Raw genomic sequence first — 15903 nt, forward strand, 5'->3', positions numbered from 1 at the left:
TCTGAGAGTGATGAAGATGCACGATGGCAGGTAAAGAACAGCAAAGCCATTGCTCCCTCTGGTATTCTCCTTGGTAGCGGTGCTCTGCTTAAAGCCTTGGATATGAAACTATATTTCAAACTACGCATGAAGCTTTCAAAGCTGACAAAAGTTCCTGACTTCAGTTTGGGGAATAATTTTTGTGACAGATGCTATTTGTTTTGTCTTTAAATAATTTTTCATAGTGTTGCTTTAGGATTGATTGCTGTCAGACATAGTTTGTAGGTAGGTTCCTGGTAGGGAATTCAAATTACTGGAGTGCAATTTGAATTTGTAAGATGTTGATTGCTTTTTGTATTGGAGATCGTGGCTCGGCTCTCTGCCTGGTTTACGATTATATTGCACGTACGGCACATTGTAGTTACTGCCAGAGGTAATAGTTCTTTAGTGCCAGCTCTTGTGTTTTCTTCATTAAATTTTGATGCTGTCCAGCTCTGCTGGGAACCTCTTTCAAGGCTGTGGTTCTGGACTGTTGTAAGTTAAGATGGTAAATGTTTTGCATTATTGTACCGGAACTGTTACGGGCCCAGATACGTGCTTGAACACAGTCCAGTGACAGCTCATTGGAGCCATGCTTACTGCAAGGTAAAAGCTCAGTCTGATACTCAGTCTTCTTACCAGAAATAGTATCTGAATGTTACCCAGTGTAAAGGCCTGTACTGTGTTACCAAACTGAACAAGGTATGTCAAAATCCACCCTTTGAAATATGAAAACAGTTTTGTAATTCCTAATTTGAAGAAAAGTGGAAGAAAGGAGGGCTACGGGAAATTGCGTCTTCTGAAAATAATGTATTTCGAATATATTAATATAAAATTAATTATAATGTTAATATTTTAACTCGCTGGCTCCTTTCCCTGCATATTTAGTAGAAATGAAAATACTGACCCAAAAGAGTTTCCCTGGGAACTTGACAGTAGTTACCATGTACTGGTATGCACAGGTGGGATTCAGGAACTGGAGGAAAAAGTTTGACCAGAGAGACAACATATTTAAAAGCGCTACTGCAAGAACTAGATGAGTTAAAGTGGAATAGGATGTGCTCACATGAATTCCCTATTTACAGATTATTTGTGTTTGTGCAGTACTGGTGGCTGTATGTCATCGATATATTAATTTCCAAAAATACCCCCCTTTTTATGGACAATATCAGAGAGAGCAGTAAAGAGGAAGCTGGAGCGCATTATAAGGAGCGGTGAAGAGCTATTGATTTGTTGAGATTCTCTTACCGTTGTGACTTGACTTCTTGTCTCATCACACCGATGTGGTAGAATTGGAACAATTGTGGGTGGGATAAGAACTCCTGCAAGAGTATAAATGCGACCATTTTTTGCAACAATATCTGTTTCTTCCATTTCTTCTCCACTCACCAAGACTTGTCCCTATGAAACAATAAATTATTATTAATAATAAATTTTTCATAGCTTCTCAATTTCTGATAATTTAATTTCAAGAATTTCTAGTCGTACTTCTTTTCAATTGGCTATCTATTTTTTATTATGCTTGTTTTACGCAAGAAGTGTGCCTATGTTGTGCATTTTCTTGAATATTGGTCTACAACAGCGGTATCTAAAGTTTTCCTCTTAATCTGCACTGTTAGCCTGTGGAACTGGTGACTAAAACACTGGCCAAAATGAGAAGACTATTGATGACTTCAGGCACTGATTTCAGTGGGTATAAGCCTGCTTTGGTCCTCTCTCTGACAAAGGGGGAAAAAGTGAGAGAGAATCTGGGATCTATCCAAATTCACAGGAGGGAAAAAAAAAAGAAAAAGTATTATTTCTGCATTTACTCATGCAACTGCTCTGCCTTTATAAGAATTTTCATAGTTGCATCTCTTCTCCAGAAGGTTCATATTTGGCTAAAATATGCAAAGAACAGCACAGAGTTAAAATAACAGATAAGTTTGGTTTCGCAAAAGTACTGACAAATTAACACCTTTAAAAATGTGTTCACTAGGTTAATCAGGATCAGAGACTATAATATTAAAGAGAATAAAAGAATATCTATGTGTGCACTGAGAAGTGTTTAAAATAACCAAAATATGTAACAGAATGATTTAAAATATTTTAAATAGATTTTTTTTTTTTTTTTAAACTAGGCAGAGCATAAATGAGGTTCATTCCTGAACTGGTGCTAATCATAAGAAAAGAGAAACTGCAGACTGTCCTTATATACCAGTCATTTGCTCTGCATCCTTTATAATACTAATTTCTAACAATAGGTGGGAATGGCAAATTGAAAATTTCTGCCTCATTATAGCAAGAAATTCCTCTGCTAATGTCCCCCCTCCTCCCTTTTTTATCCCCCCTGCATGCAAACAGTTGCCTAGATCAGAGCGAGCTGTTCACCGGTGAAAGCTGCCTTTGACTTACAGTGCTGGTCCTGTTAAAGTAAATGAACTGCTTCGCCATGCTTCTGATGTGCTCTATTGAGATGAGGCTGGCAACCTCTAGCTGAAATGAATATAAATTGATTGAAAGAAACGTAATATCATTATTCTTTTCAAACCCAGATGGATTTCACAAGGAAGGCCACCTTTCTCTTTAGGGTGAGCGAATGACCCTCTCAGCTTTTCTCTAGCTACGTGGGCAGCCTCGCACTGACTAACCTGCTTGTGTAACGAAGTTAGAGTGATTAAATTTTGATTGAGCTTGCTCGTTGCTGCATGCGAAGAGCTTGTTGCCCAAAAGGATATTATTTTTTCTCCTAATCATAGCAACCAATCTAAGTAAAGTTATCACCTCTCCCTAAAAATAGCCCTTTGCATCCTTAGACCATTGTGGAAACGTCGGTGCTGATATCCCGTGAAGGGACACGTGGATCTCCTGCCCCTGCTCCCTGTGATCCCGCTCTTTGCCAGGAGTGACCTCTGCCTTGGACGCTGCAAGCGGGGCCTTTCACTAAGCACATCCTTCCTTCCCCGCAGCAGGAGGTGGGGTGGGAATGAACTTCAGTCTCCTCTAGCCTTAGTTTCTGGGAGTGTTGCTGGGTTCTGCTCTTTGTTTCCAGCAGAAAAAGGAGGGAAAAATGGGAGGCTTACTTAGAGGATGACAAAACCACCTCTTTCTAATAAACAGAAGACTAATCTTAGCAGAACTGGCTCATAGAGAGCTTGATTTTGATAGCACCAAGTACTTTCCCTGCTGCTCCTTCCTGCAGCCCTGCCAAGCTGACAGTACACCCCTGACGGAGATTCTTGCTCCACAGCAGGCTAAGGTAGTGGGTCTCAGGTTAAGGATGACTATAGATATATTTTTTTTTTCCCCCACTTGGGCTAATTCCCCATCACCAAAAGGTATATTTTAAAGTGGAAATAGTAACTTGCATGTAACACACTAGTGTGACCCAACACAGTTTTAATTTGCCATGATTCAGGGACTACCCCATGCCTCCTAGCAGGGTTTTATTTTGATTAGTGACACTGAGATGAAAAGTTCGTGTTCTCCATTAGTGAACTTTATGTGACTACCCTTAGTAAAGGCAGAGGCATAGCTGTCCTTTGCAGCCTTGCTGTGCATACTGAGTGGAGGCTGTTCTTGGAAAATCTCTGCCTTCAGAGTGGCAAAGGGTTTGAAAATGCTCTTACACTCCAGGTCAGCAAAGCAGCTGCGCTCACCTCAGTGTTGGAAACAATGTGGTATCGGACCAGCTCCAGCAGCTTCCATGAACCCTGCCAAAGCAGAAAAGAGGCCGTTTTAGCCCAAAATGAGTGACACAAACCCAGCCTGGCCTGTAAGAGGACACGGGGATGAGAATGGCGTGCACCAGAAACCTCTGGGTCAGTGGTGGTGCTCAGCTCATGGCGTGCAACCTGCCCTGTGGTGTCTGCTCTCTCTATCTGTCCCTGCCAAGGGTGACACCTCCCAGCAGAGGGTTTGGGGCTTTGCCATGTGGCTGTCCGGGCTGTGCTGGCAGGGGAAGAGCAGGGGAGCGAGGACCTGGGGTGGGGGATTGGTGTCACTTCATAGGATGGGAGATCCCAAATCCCATGCCTCTCTAGGTGTTACCTTGATCTTTAATTGTTAGAGATGGCTTAAGCCTTGATCATAGGAGCTTAGTTTAGATGAACACTAAACTAGATGAACATGGGAAAATGATGTATGTATGCATCTGCTATATATCTACATATATATCTGCTATCTAAGAAAGATTTGCATTATAGAAAGACTATACCTCTGCAGAAAGCAGGTAATCCAGAGCCTCAGCTTTCATATTACTCAGAGCCTCATTACTTGGAACAAAGACTGTGTAAGGTCTGTTGTCCTGCTGTAAATCCATTCCCAGGCCAGTTTTCTATTTTGGTTTAAAAATAAGAGTGAAATTACATATTAATATTGAAGAACATCTGAAAATAGCTTTATGGAATTGCTTTTCTGGATCCTCACCTCTATCAAAGATGTAAATTGGCTGTATCTTCCATTATCTTGAAGTACTGACATTATGGTTTCCTAAAATAAGATGAAAGTAAGATTTATTTTAGTTGGGAACATGGAATAAATACCAATTCTTATAAGACACTTTTTGAATTACTGTATGAACCTCAGTTATTACAGATTGAATACATTTGGGTTTCCTTTTTGTTTGGGTGGCTGGCGGTGTCTGGAAATGGCTGAGATGGTAGCACTCTTGGCCTGGTGCTATACTGGCTTATAGTTAGAGCTTATCATTGTCCTGAAATACTGTGCAGTCACAGAACATACAAGCAGTGTGTGTACGGGGAAAGTGTTATTATCTCTTCACTCCCAATGAGAAAGGGCAGAGAAATAAAATATTTGCAAAAATACCATATAAAGAAGTGAACTCTCAAGGAATTACACTAAGCAGGGCACCAAAAAACCCCAAAGCATCCCAAATTATCAGTTTTTATAATATTAGCCTTTTGGGGGGAGGGATTGCTGCTTTGAATACAAGTCTTGCCTCATATCTGTCCAGATGTTCCTCCTTTTAGTATGTTGTCTGGAATTCAGTGAGATGCACTGATCGTGACTGCCAGTTTCCCAGGGAACCACTCAAATGCAGTGAGTACAACCAAATCCTCCATGGACCAGCTTGGCAGAAGAGTGAATGTCTGTTTGCTGTGGAAACTGCGCCATTACCTTTCACTTTGAATGTTGCTTCTCTGAGTTGACACACAATGGCTCAGTAGAGTTTGTCTAGCTGCTGTCAGTCACCCTCCTTTGCATTCAATTAATGTGAAACTATTTTAAAAGAAAGTCTGACATTGCATGTGTATAGCTTACGGCTCACCTCTTTGCTGCTTTCAAATGTTGGCTCCATGTTGTCCATGGCTTTGTCAATAATGTGCAAAATCCCATTGGAAGCCATAATATTTCCCTGCAAAAGTTTTCCTTTTCTCCTTCCTCCTTGGATTCTAATTCTTAATTGATTATCCTGAAAGAAGCCAGGCAACGGACAGTGAGTTTTTTATTACGGAATGACAACAGAGAGAATGAGTGTTGAATAAAGTCTAACACCCCCTTCCTTTGCCAACACCTGGGCCATTTAAATCTGGGGAGGCTAAAGGTTGCTTCCAATGCTTATCAAGGAAATGGAAAAAATTCCCTTGACTTTGGATCAGGACCATGTTATTTTGCTGTGGGACAGCAAAGTTCAGAAGAGAAGCAGGGACAGGCCCTGAGGGGAGAGCAGTGTACCTGAAAGGGCTCTGATGACTGCTAGTAATAAAAATCTGCCAGGAAATGATTTAAAATGTGATTGTACTGAAAGGGTCAACTCTCGTAATCTTAAGGGACTACAACCCATTTCCTTATATTATAGGTATATTTAAAAAAAACAAAATGTTGCTGATTCTGCACTGTACTGAAGCCTGCAGGAAACTAACAGGCCTCAGACAGCAATGATATTTTCCTGTTACCAATGGAGTGCATACTCATTAAAGAAATAAAATAGATCTCTCAGATGCCACTGATCTACTAAAAAACATGAGAAGTACTTGATTTCAGCCTTCACATAGGCTCAAGTCATTAACAGACATTTAATGTACCAAGAGCAATAATTCTGCATTATAAAATCTAGTATATCAGCTGTAGAGAACAATTCTTTTAAAGTGTGGGACCAGACTGCCCTGATGTTTTCTGACATCAAATAAGCTGGGCTAGTGATGAACTTTACTCCATGTTTTTCATGATAAATTGCCATGTGCCTTTTATTTATGTCAAAGACTTCTATATGCTGCGTCATTCAAAGGATGCCCAGGCTGATGCTCAGTGGGAGGTGGGATTTGCAGTGCAGTCAGTGCTTGCTCTGTGTGAGCAGTAGACACGGGTTTCCAGCATAAGCTCTGGGCTTTTCCCTCCCCCTGCCCGCCTCTTACTTCACCTAGGCTCTCTTAATGTCCCCCCCAAAATGTCTGTTGGTCATGCCTGCAGATTTAAGATTACTTAATTCTAGCAAACATTTTTAGAGCGGTCTGTGTTAGACTGCTATGTCACTCAGTGGTGTGACGCATCTCTAAAGGTAATTCTTGTTTTCACTGATTTTAGTGGGAACTTTGATGCTGGTGAGGTTTCGGGTTTCACTTAAACTCCTTGTAATGCATGGCCACAGCTGTGGTTTTTCATAATCCAGCAGCTATCTGCAACCTGATGTCTTGCTGCAGAAAGACCCGTCATACTCCTTGTTGAGCGAACAGAGAGTAGGATTCTTGTTGAGGTAGGCTGGAAGGCCACTTACCTTTTCTCCCTTTGATATCTCTCCTGACTTGCCAGTCAAAGTATATATTACGTTAGTATTATTCAAGCTACTGGTATTCAACTGACCAGCAATTACATGGAGTTTCACGAAGTATTGTGCTTTCTGTTTATTATTCAGAAGATCCTTTATCTAGAAGAGCAGAAGAACAGAGATTTATTTCAATACAGGCTTCATCTAAAAATAATCTCATGGTGAATGCTTTTTTCCCTCCAGCTGTTACATTCGGAAATGATAGGTTTTCTTCTGAAGTGAGGTGATAGGGTCTGAACCAAATGAGGCCTCTTGGTTTCAGTTCAGGTCAGATTACACCCTTATGTCCCTGCATGAGCAGTGAGTGTCCCCAGAGTTGTCCTGACTTCAGGGGAAGGTACTGGATGCTGACCACTAGCATATCAGGCCACTTTTTTTTTTTTTTTTAACGAAAAACATTTTTTTTTTTATCACCCTTACATAAAAGGTGACCTGTAGGCCTCCCTGCTGAAAATTCAGATCTTAATTCAGACCCTCTCTCAACCAAGTGAAAAAACCTTGAGCATAGCCATGTAAGATGATCCAAAACTTACTTGAAGCATGACTGCATTCTACCCTGACTCGCCAAATTTTGTTTTTCTTTCAAGTAGGAAAAATCTCTGGCCCCTAGATTTAAATGTATCCAGAAGTGTGCTAGAACAAAAAGTTCTTCTGAATCTGTTGCATCACAACAGTTTTAACACAGATGAGGTTCTGAAGGAGCTAAATCCCCCCCACTTTAAAACCCTCTCTGTTGTTTACTTACGTTTGTACCTTTGAGCCCCTTGTTTGTTGGTACAAGCACGGTAAATGGTCCCAGAGTACTCAGCGGCCATTCATAGACATTTTCTTGTAAGGAGAGAGGGGGGAAAAATAAAGTTTAAATGTGTAATGAAAAGCTCATTGGAGGAAGGGACTGTGTAATCTGTGCCAGGTATGCAAGGGCAGAATAAGAAAGAACACTATCTGTGATTATTAAATGTTAATTTAAGATTCTGAAATCCAAGTCGTTGAAAGATGAGAGGCAGATGGGATATGAAATCCAGGTGCTGCTGCATATTTGACACAGGATGAGGCAAAACATTCAGAATGCTTCTGGTATCCCGGATTCTGTGGCATGCAGACAAGGGTGATAGACATGAAAACAGCATTTCTTTGGAGATGTGTCCTTACAGGAAGATGGCCTCCTGTTTTAAATCAATTCCATCTTTGTGGGGCGAGGGATATGCTGCTGATAACCTGCTGGTAGTGCAAATATCAGCAAACACATAGCTGGTAATAAAAGCTGATGCACTGAAAGTTAATTGAAGTTCATTTGCTACTCAGATGGTATTTCTGTTTCCAAGACAGCAGTATGAGACCACTGATTCTGTAGTTGAAGGCATTAACTACTTCTAATATTCAGCTCCTTTTCCAGAGGTTTAAAATCAGAACTAAAACCACCTTTACAGTTGTTATAGGTATGTCGTACCAGAGAATATACCTCAAAATTAATACGCTATCCTACAAAACAATGTGGACTATTCTGCTGTATATTCTTAGTTTTTGAAAGACATAAATGTGGAGTGAATGTATTGTAAAATAACCTATGCGGTTATTACCGCAGATTATACTTAGATTGGATATTAAGAAAAATTTACTTAGATTGGCTAAAAAATTTCTTAGATTGGCTATTAGGAAAAATTTCTTTACTGAAAGGGTGGTCAAGCATTGGAACAGGCTTCCCAGAGAGGTGGTGGAGTCACCATCCCTGGAGGAGTTAAAAAAACATGTAGATGTGGCACTTCAGCCATGGTTTAGTAGGCATGGAGGTGTTGGGTTGACGGTTGGACCAGATGATCCTAGAGGTCTTTTCCAACCTTAATGATTCTATGATTCTATGATCAAATGGCATATTTATGTCCAAAATGTAACCAAAGAACATAAAACCGGGATTGTTGTTAACAAATGGTGGTGCCCAGCATGGGCACCACCATAAGGAGAAACACGCATAAGGAGAAACATAAGGAGAAACACGCAAAGAAACTGCAACTGAGCTCTCAGTGCTGAGGCAGTGGATTTTGTTCTTCAGTGCTGAATGTGAAGGTCCCTGCCAGGCTTTGTCCTTGGCCAGCTATGGGGGTTTCTTATTCCATTCTGGTCAGGAATTCAGGATCTTTATTTTAATTGCTGGGCTCAGTGAAAAGCACTGAGCAAATTATATTAAACAGGAGAAAATTTTTCATATTTATGGATTTAACTTGAAGATTCAGCTCGATTCTAGCAGTGTTTGTTCATAGCTCACATTTGTGGCCATGCAACAGAAGATGATGAAGACAGTTACGCTGCTCTCTTCGTGAGGTGGCTGCAGTAACTGTGAAAGGCTGGAAGCTGTGAACCCTGACAGGGTCTCCACCTCAACTCTGCAGACAATTTGGAAACCTGGAGACCCCTCCAGCTGTGGCTGAGGTGCTCTGGTGGGGGGTCCTGAGAGTGATGGAGACGATGGATGGGATCAGTCTCTTCCCCTTGCCTCTAGCGTCTTCCCTGGTGAAAGCAATGCCACTGCTGACGGCTGGGGACTGGGGCAGAGGGACCCAGCTGGGAATCCCAATGTTTTTGGTGGACTTCTGTGCATCATTCTAGATCAAATCTCAATTATCCAAATCAATGAGGGCAGGGAAGGAGAGGAAGCGGGATGATCCCACTTATCCCACTATGGGGCAAAACCCACTGGTGATACCAAATGATGTGTGAGGGATTGTGGGAACGTGTTTAGCACTTCTGCTTGGAAATTCTTGCCGATTGCATGGCATGGTGAGCAAAGGCAGCTTGAGGCGGTCAGAGGGAGTCTGCGGTGAGTAGCGTGCGTGCTGTGTCATGCCGTTAGCAGCACCTTCCTGCAGCAGGGAGCACTGGGGAAAGACAGGACAAGATCAACCCACCCAGCAGGAGCTGACTGCGTGTGGTCACTTACCCATGAGCGATAAGGCGGACGTCAGCTTGCCTTGCCACCATCCTCCCACTTCGGCGTTCAGGTCCCGGAGGCGCTCCATGATGTTTCCATAGCACACAAACCCGTTCCCCACGGAGCCCCCCTGGCATGTACACCTGTGAAGGGATCGTCATTTTAGCTGTGGGCCGATGCCTTGTGGTGTCAGCAAGGCTCTAGCTAAACCTGCTCCAGGTGTTACTTAATTGCTTCTCTGAAGGCATTTTCAGGAAGCACCAATGCATTTTAGTTTAACCTTTGCTTCTGTATGCTGTAGAGTATGTCAGCATGTAGGGCAGCCTGGTGGCTGCTTGCCTGACCTGATGTCCTGCTATCAGCCGGGCCAGGAGGCAGCGGTGTCTGTCTTGCAGGGCCTCTTTGAATGGGGACTACGCGATGCCCTGGCTGCGGTGCAGCCTCTGGTCCCCAAACGTTGTGGTTGCTGGAGCCCAGAAAGCCCCTGAGCCTGCCTGCCTGTGGGTAAGGAGAGGCTACAGCATAAATGTGTGGGGTGCCACCCTTGCGGGGGGGAGGCGGTTGTGTGAAGCTCCCCCTTACTGCGTGGGACTCGGCAGGATTAATGGTAGTTATCTATGAAGGGGGTGATGGCAGCTCATTAATCCTTGTGGGAGCTGTATGGGACTGGTAGGAAAAGGCAGACAGGCGTGTCAGTCCTTTCAACAAAACAAAGTGGTTGTTTGTTACCGTGCCCTTTAAGTAATGCAACCATTTTGGGCAACGGTACTTGTACTTTAACGTTATCTTTTTTTCTGAAGATGCCGAAACATGAAATCTCATGCTTTTTCACGTGTATGTTTATGCTGCTGCCGTCTCTGCACTGGAAATAGCATCTCATCTGTAACACCCTGGCTGTTCCCTGGGGACTCCAACCTGTAAGAGGTGTCAGTGATGTACAGTTGAGACAGTCCTATGTATGTCCAAAGCAGGCTCAGGTCGTGGTGCCCATGAGAGTGACAGGCAATGCCTCGAGATGGGCTCAGTGCCCTCGCTGCCTTGGGATGGGCTGCATTTGAAGTAGCATGTTGCAGCCGAGGCAAAATCTAAAGGAAATTTATTTCCTTTAGTGTCAGTCTGACATTTTCTCTCCTATGAGGGAGGGAACATGCCTCATGAAAAAACTGAATCTTACGGCTTTGAAAGACCTCAGCATTGCAAGAGAGGTGGGGAAGAAATTATTGGTTGTCAACATGATTGACACGTGCTTGCTATTAGGTGCTGACAGGTACAAATGGTTGTGGGTTTCAAAGAGCAACTAGGACCTACGTGTGCCTTGACCTTCTATCAGCCTGACTATTCACCGGGAGAGGTGGTTAGTAATTTCTAAAAAATCTGGACTCTTTAAGCCTGCCTCAATGTGAGGGGCCATCGATGCCTGTTGGTTTTGCCAATCTCAGCTCCTGCTGTTGCAGTCTTCAGAAAATCAGCCCCTGCTTGGCTGCTCCTGAGAGACTGGCTGGTGGTGTCAGCTCAGCCATTTACTCATCTTCAGTGCTAAAATTAAAGCAGGTGCTTGTCAACACATAGCACGCACAGAAAGAAACCCTAACTATATTTAGGAGGCTAAACAACTATGCGTTGCCAAACATTGGCTTTTAATAGTGCCTTTCCTAATTAAGTCTCCAGCATGTTCAGTATTCGTATAAGCCCTATCCATAATGATTCATCTCTCTGGATATTTTTTCTAAAGGCATCATTAGAGAAGAAACATTACTCCACGCAAGGAAAAGATGTTCTTTATATAACTAATGACCTAATTGTTTGCATGTGCTGGTTGTTACAAACAGACGTCTGCCATTCACACCCCACAGTAGTATCAACCTGATGCCAAATCATCTCTGTTTCCCATGTATGGTCTCTACCGTAGCTGTTTCTCCAGTGATAGCAATATTTGAAAATCCCCACGGTCCCTGCAGCCTGGGGGGCTGCATATAGGCTCAGAGGGGTGCTGAGATTTTGGTCAAGAGGCTCAAGCTTTGACTTCTTTGGGTCCTGAGTAAAAATAGCAGTCTAAAAGCATCTTAAATTTTTAGGATGCAATTCTGATGGTGAGCCCTCTTTTTTTTTAAGGGGATCTCTTGGGCAGAGGGTATGACTGTGGAGCCTGGATGAAGGGTTTAGGGCTGGAGAGAGGAGCAGTTCCTCCTTGGAAGCTGACTCCTTTCTTTTGATGGGGTAAATATTGCTGTATTGATGTACCTAGCCCCCTTCACTTCTGAGCAGAGAAGAAAAAGGCTGAGGCTTCAAAGGAGCTGAGGAATAGTTTAGTAGAAAAAATAAACTACTCTTGAAATATTGCACAAATCAGATCAAGGTTTCAAAATAAACCTCTCCTACCTTTTTCAGCAAGTGGTCATAAAGAAGCAGGTGGTTAAACATAGTAATTTTTTTGGCTCTCATTCCCAGGGGCACAGTGAACTGCAGAAATACCTACATAGTTTGAAATTTCTTTTCTGAGGACAATATTGCTTTTAACTGAGCGGGTATCTAGTAACATGGTTTGGATTTGACTGCCAAAGGAAAACATTTAGCAATTACAGATTAGCACCTATTGCATGCGACTGAACCCTTCAACCTGTCTGTGCTCTCACCCCTTCTGATGGAGTAATTTACCCTGTGTGGCTGGGCTCGGGAAGGACCAGCTGGGTGACTGACTAGATTAGTTTTGTCTTAGCTTTGTCTGGAGGATCTCATCTGCGACTCATACTGCATATGGCTTTATAGGTTTTGCTTTGAATGCGCTGTGTACTGTATGGCTGGGCTGGGTGCCTCTGCAGAGGAACAGCTTTACAACAAACCCTGCTGGACTATTTAAACTTAGTTGTTTTAAGTTTTCATTATATGCTGCATGGACAGTATAGGCAGGACTGGAAAAGACAGGAACTGTCACTACTTCAGCTCACCCAGGAGGGGGAAGAGAATTGTATCTCTCTAGAAAAGGGGAGCTCAGCTTTCTGTCCCCATTTTACCTGAAACTTGTATTATAGAGTTTTGGTTTATGAAGCTACTAATTTTGACATTGGAGACATAGTCAGGGTAAAAATAAGAGTGAGATTAACAAAAAAAATAGTTGAGTTTAACCGAGGGAAAGCTAGTTCTGCTCGGAAACCAGAGAGGTTATGGTCTAATATGCAGTGTAATTCTGCACCAGTTGAAGCTTCGTAGCTTCTAGGCAAGGCTGAATATAATTACTGTGCTGAAGCAAGGCCATAGATAGTGTCAGCAATCACTCAGGAAAGATCTATATGGGAACAGAAAACAGAGACAATCTTGATTTTTCCAGGAGGCTGTTATGTTCACAAACTGAATGTTTGTCTTTTCTACATCCTTGTCTGTCCTGTACAAATCATTTAATTCTGGAGAAAGTAGAAGTGACTCTATATGGGGGAAGCTAACAGCACAACTGTGTCTTTAATAAAAACAGGACGAAAAACAAAAGAAAGGAAGCAACACAGGTTTGTGGCCTCTGTTACAGCTTTGTGTTTTAGAACTAGTAAAAAACCCCACCAAAACAAGCCCTCCCAAATACATATAAAACTTGGAATGCAGCCAAAATACAATGTCTGTCACTTATCAGAAACAATTTTTTGTGCCCACACTTACCAATCAATGTTTTTCTTTGCAAAGTTCCTCTTTCATAAATGGATTTTCCTTAGTTGGAAACTATTCAGTATAGTTTCAGTTTTTTGCCAAATAGATAGTTTTAGTTTGATTTGAATTCCACTCCTTTCTTCTGTATTTGTTTTTGCCATTAAAGGTCACTAAATGAACAATGTGCAAAGCATTTGGATTGCTTGTTCCCCCCCCAGTCATAAATTTTTAATTTTCCCATTCTAAAATTCTCAAAACTTCCTCGGCTGTTGAAAATTGAGTTGCAACAGTGAAACACTGACAAATTATGAAAGAAAGGTCCTGATTTATGTGATGTGGAATTTTAATTTTCAACTCATGTCGTGCAGTACAGTAGTATACTATACTCAGTATAGTATAAGTATATACTAAGTGCAGTTTGAGTAGTATAGTACGCTCTAGAAATGAACTAGGGATGATAGAACTAGACAAACTTGTTTGAAATGAACAACAGCTTACACAAAGGTGATGTTGATATTACACTGTAAGAGAAAGCTGCATGATGAAGCAAGAACTGGCAATAAGAATACTCTCCCGAGTGAACACTTTCTGTCTCTATAGAAGTATATGACAAATAATTTGTTCCCAGCTTACAGCTAATGGCCTGTCTTGTCTTTCACATTCAAACTCTCAGCTCCTGAAAACTAAAATTTCAGGGACACCTCTTTAAACCCAGTACTAGCCATCACTGGGCTATAGAAACATGTAATCCAAATAGCTTGGTTTAAGACAGCTTTGTTAAGTTTAGTGTTAAAACTGACTTTCCTCCTAACATCTGTGTAGCAAATTTCTGTATGGGAAAACAAACTCTGCCAGAGGTTTTGCAGTTTCCCATGTGCTTGTCTTGAGGCTTTGAGGAATCTGCCGAGGTTGGTGTTGCTTTCACAGCATGGGTGTCAGATTCCCTAGTATTAGTGTACTAAAAAGAGCCAGGGCTCCAGCACTGTCCCATGATAATTAATGCTGATTAATTTTTAGCATGCTGCCTGGCATATTTCTGGCCCACACCAAGTAGCATTTTCCTAGGCAGTGCCCAGGCACAGTTGAAAGGATAGCGTGTGCCAAGGACCTCTGCCAAGAGGCGGTTACTCTGTTTTGGAAGAAGAAGAGACTTTAGCTGTGAGCCAGACCATGCCGCTTGCCCTGAGGAACAGAAAAGAGGTCATGGTCCTTTTTATTTACTAGTGTAGAAATGACCTCTGAGTGCTATAAAAATAAAACTTAGTAGGTATTAGCAATTGGACTGATGAAATCAAACACTATGCTAATTGGTTGACCCTAACCCCATTAAATCTTGTAATTTGTCCTTGATAAAAAACCCATTAATGATGACTTCAGGAGGTGTTCATCCACTGGATTTGTTTTAGCAGCCTGTTTCCTAGGGGGAGGAGGGAGAAACTGGGTGAAAGCTTTAATAAGCAAAAAGACTCACGTAATCTGTCCTGGTGCGACCATTGAGCATTTAGCTTTTTTATGGCAGGTGTTGTTTGTTTCACAGATGTCCGTCATGCTGCATCCTTTCCCAGGTACAAAGTTTGTGTAATGCTGCTTGCATTCACAGTGGGACTAAATCAGAAGGATGGGAGAGAAAAATTAGACATGCACAAATTGTGGATTTCAGCATACTTTCTCAAACTAGGGTCTAAAGACAGTGAGCTTCGAAAGCCTTAGTTAATCACCTGGTGAGTTCAGATGCAAGTATAAAGCTTAACCATATTTATACAACTCCCTCTAGGTTGTATTCACTCCAGAAAACTACTGACTCTCAGATAAATTTCCTTCAGATAAAGGCCTTTAGATTCACTTCTGTGAGCAGGGAACATTTAAAATCAGTGTGGGTAGGTCAGATGTTTTACCTCTGTTCCCACAGCCCTCTGCCTCCCAAAACGAGTGCCAATGCATATTATTAAAGAGCGAGGCGTATCAGCACTTATATGAACGTGAACTGCACGACGACCCTGAATGACTGACTCCCTTTTTGGCTCTTCAGGGTGTCCAGGCAAAACAGGCATGGTCTTCTGAAGTCTCGCTTTCTCAGTGGCAGGTGTTTTATGCACGGAAATCTGAGCCAGTTCCCAGCAGCAGCCTTTATATAGTGCCTTTCATTGGTAGTCCTCAAAGACCCAGATTACTTCTTTCCTGAATACATTCACTGTAGGCATTTATCTGCGGTACCTGTGTAAGGAGCCTACTGTCCTACCAGCCCCTTGTGGTCAGAGAGAGAAAATTTAACCAGGAGAAGCTTCATTTCAGTGCCTTCATTTTGGGGAGGCAAATCTGAGCCAAAATATTCTAGGAAGAAGAACACTATTGCCATTCCCATTTTTAGAGGGGAAATCACCACACAGATGCATAGAGAGGGAGGTAAAGGGACCCACTCCTGGTCACCAGCAGGGCTTACGCCAAAGCTAGGAGTAGAGCTTGGCCTCCCTGAGGCCTGTTCCCGTACCCTCGTGGCTTCTTTTCGGAGAGAAAGCATTATTCCTTCCTAGGCAGTTGATGTAGGAAATGTCTGGGGCGC

The 15903-nt window shown here is 42.4% G+C and overlaps 1 protein-coding gene across 1 annotated transcript in view; it reads right to left on the bottom strand.

Moving 5' to 3' along the window:
- Positions 1-15903, bottom strand: part of STAB2 (stabilin 2) — an 87979-nt gene that overhangs the window by 56400 nt on the left and 15676 nt on the right. The window contains exons 9-18 of the mRNA XM_075491698.1: positions 14815-14948; positions 9720-9853; positions 7530-7612; positions 6734-6883; positions 5288-5431; positions 4426-4488; positions 4214-4333; positions 3657-3710; positions 2413-2493; positions 1267-1419 (exon numbers count right to left, since the gene is read on the bottom strand). Coding sequence (XP_075347813.1) covers positions 1267-1419; positions 2413-2493; positions 3657-3710; positions 4214-4333; positions 4426-4488; positions 5288-5431; positions 6734-6883; positions 7530-7612; positions 9720-9853; positions 14815-14948 — 1116 coding nt within the window. The remainder of the gene's footprint in view (positions 1-1266; positions 1420-2412; positions 2494-3656; positions 3711-4213; positions 4334-4425; positions 4489-5287; positions 5432-6733; positions 6884-7529; positions 7613-9719; positions 9854-14814; positions 14949-15903) is intronic.

Source organism: Mycteria americana, chromosome 1 (assembly GCF_035582795.1).
Source record: "Mycteria americana isolate JAX WOST 10 ecotype Jacksonville Zoo and Gardens chromosome 1, USCA_MyAme_1.0, whole genome shotgun sequence".
Classification (NCBI taxonomy): domain Eukaryota; kingdom Metazoa; phylum Chordata; class Aves; order Ciconiiformes; family Ciconiidae; genus Mycteria; species Mycteria americana.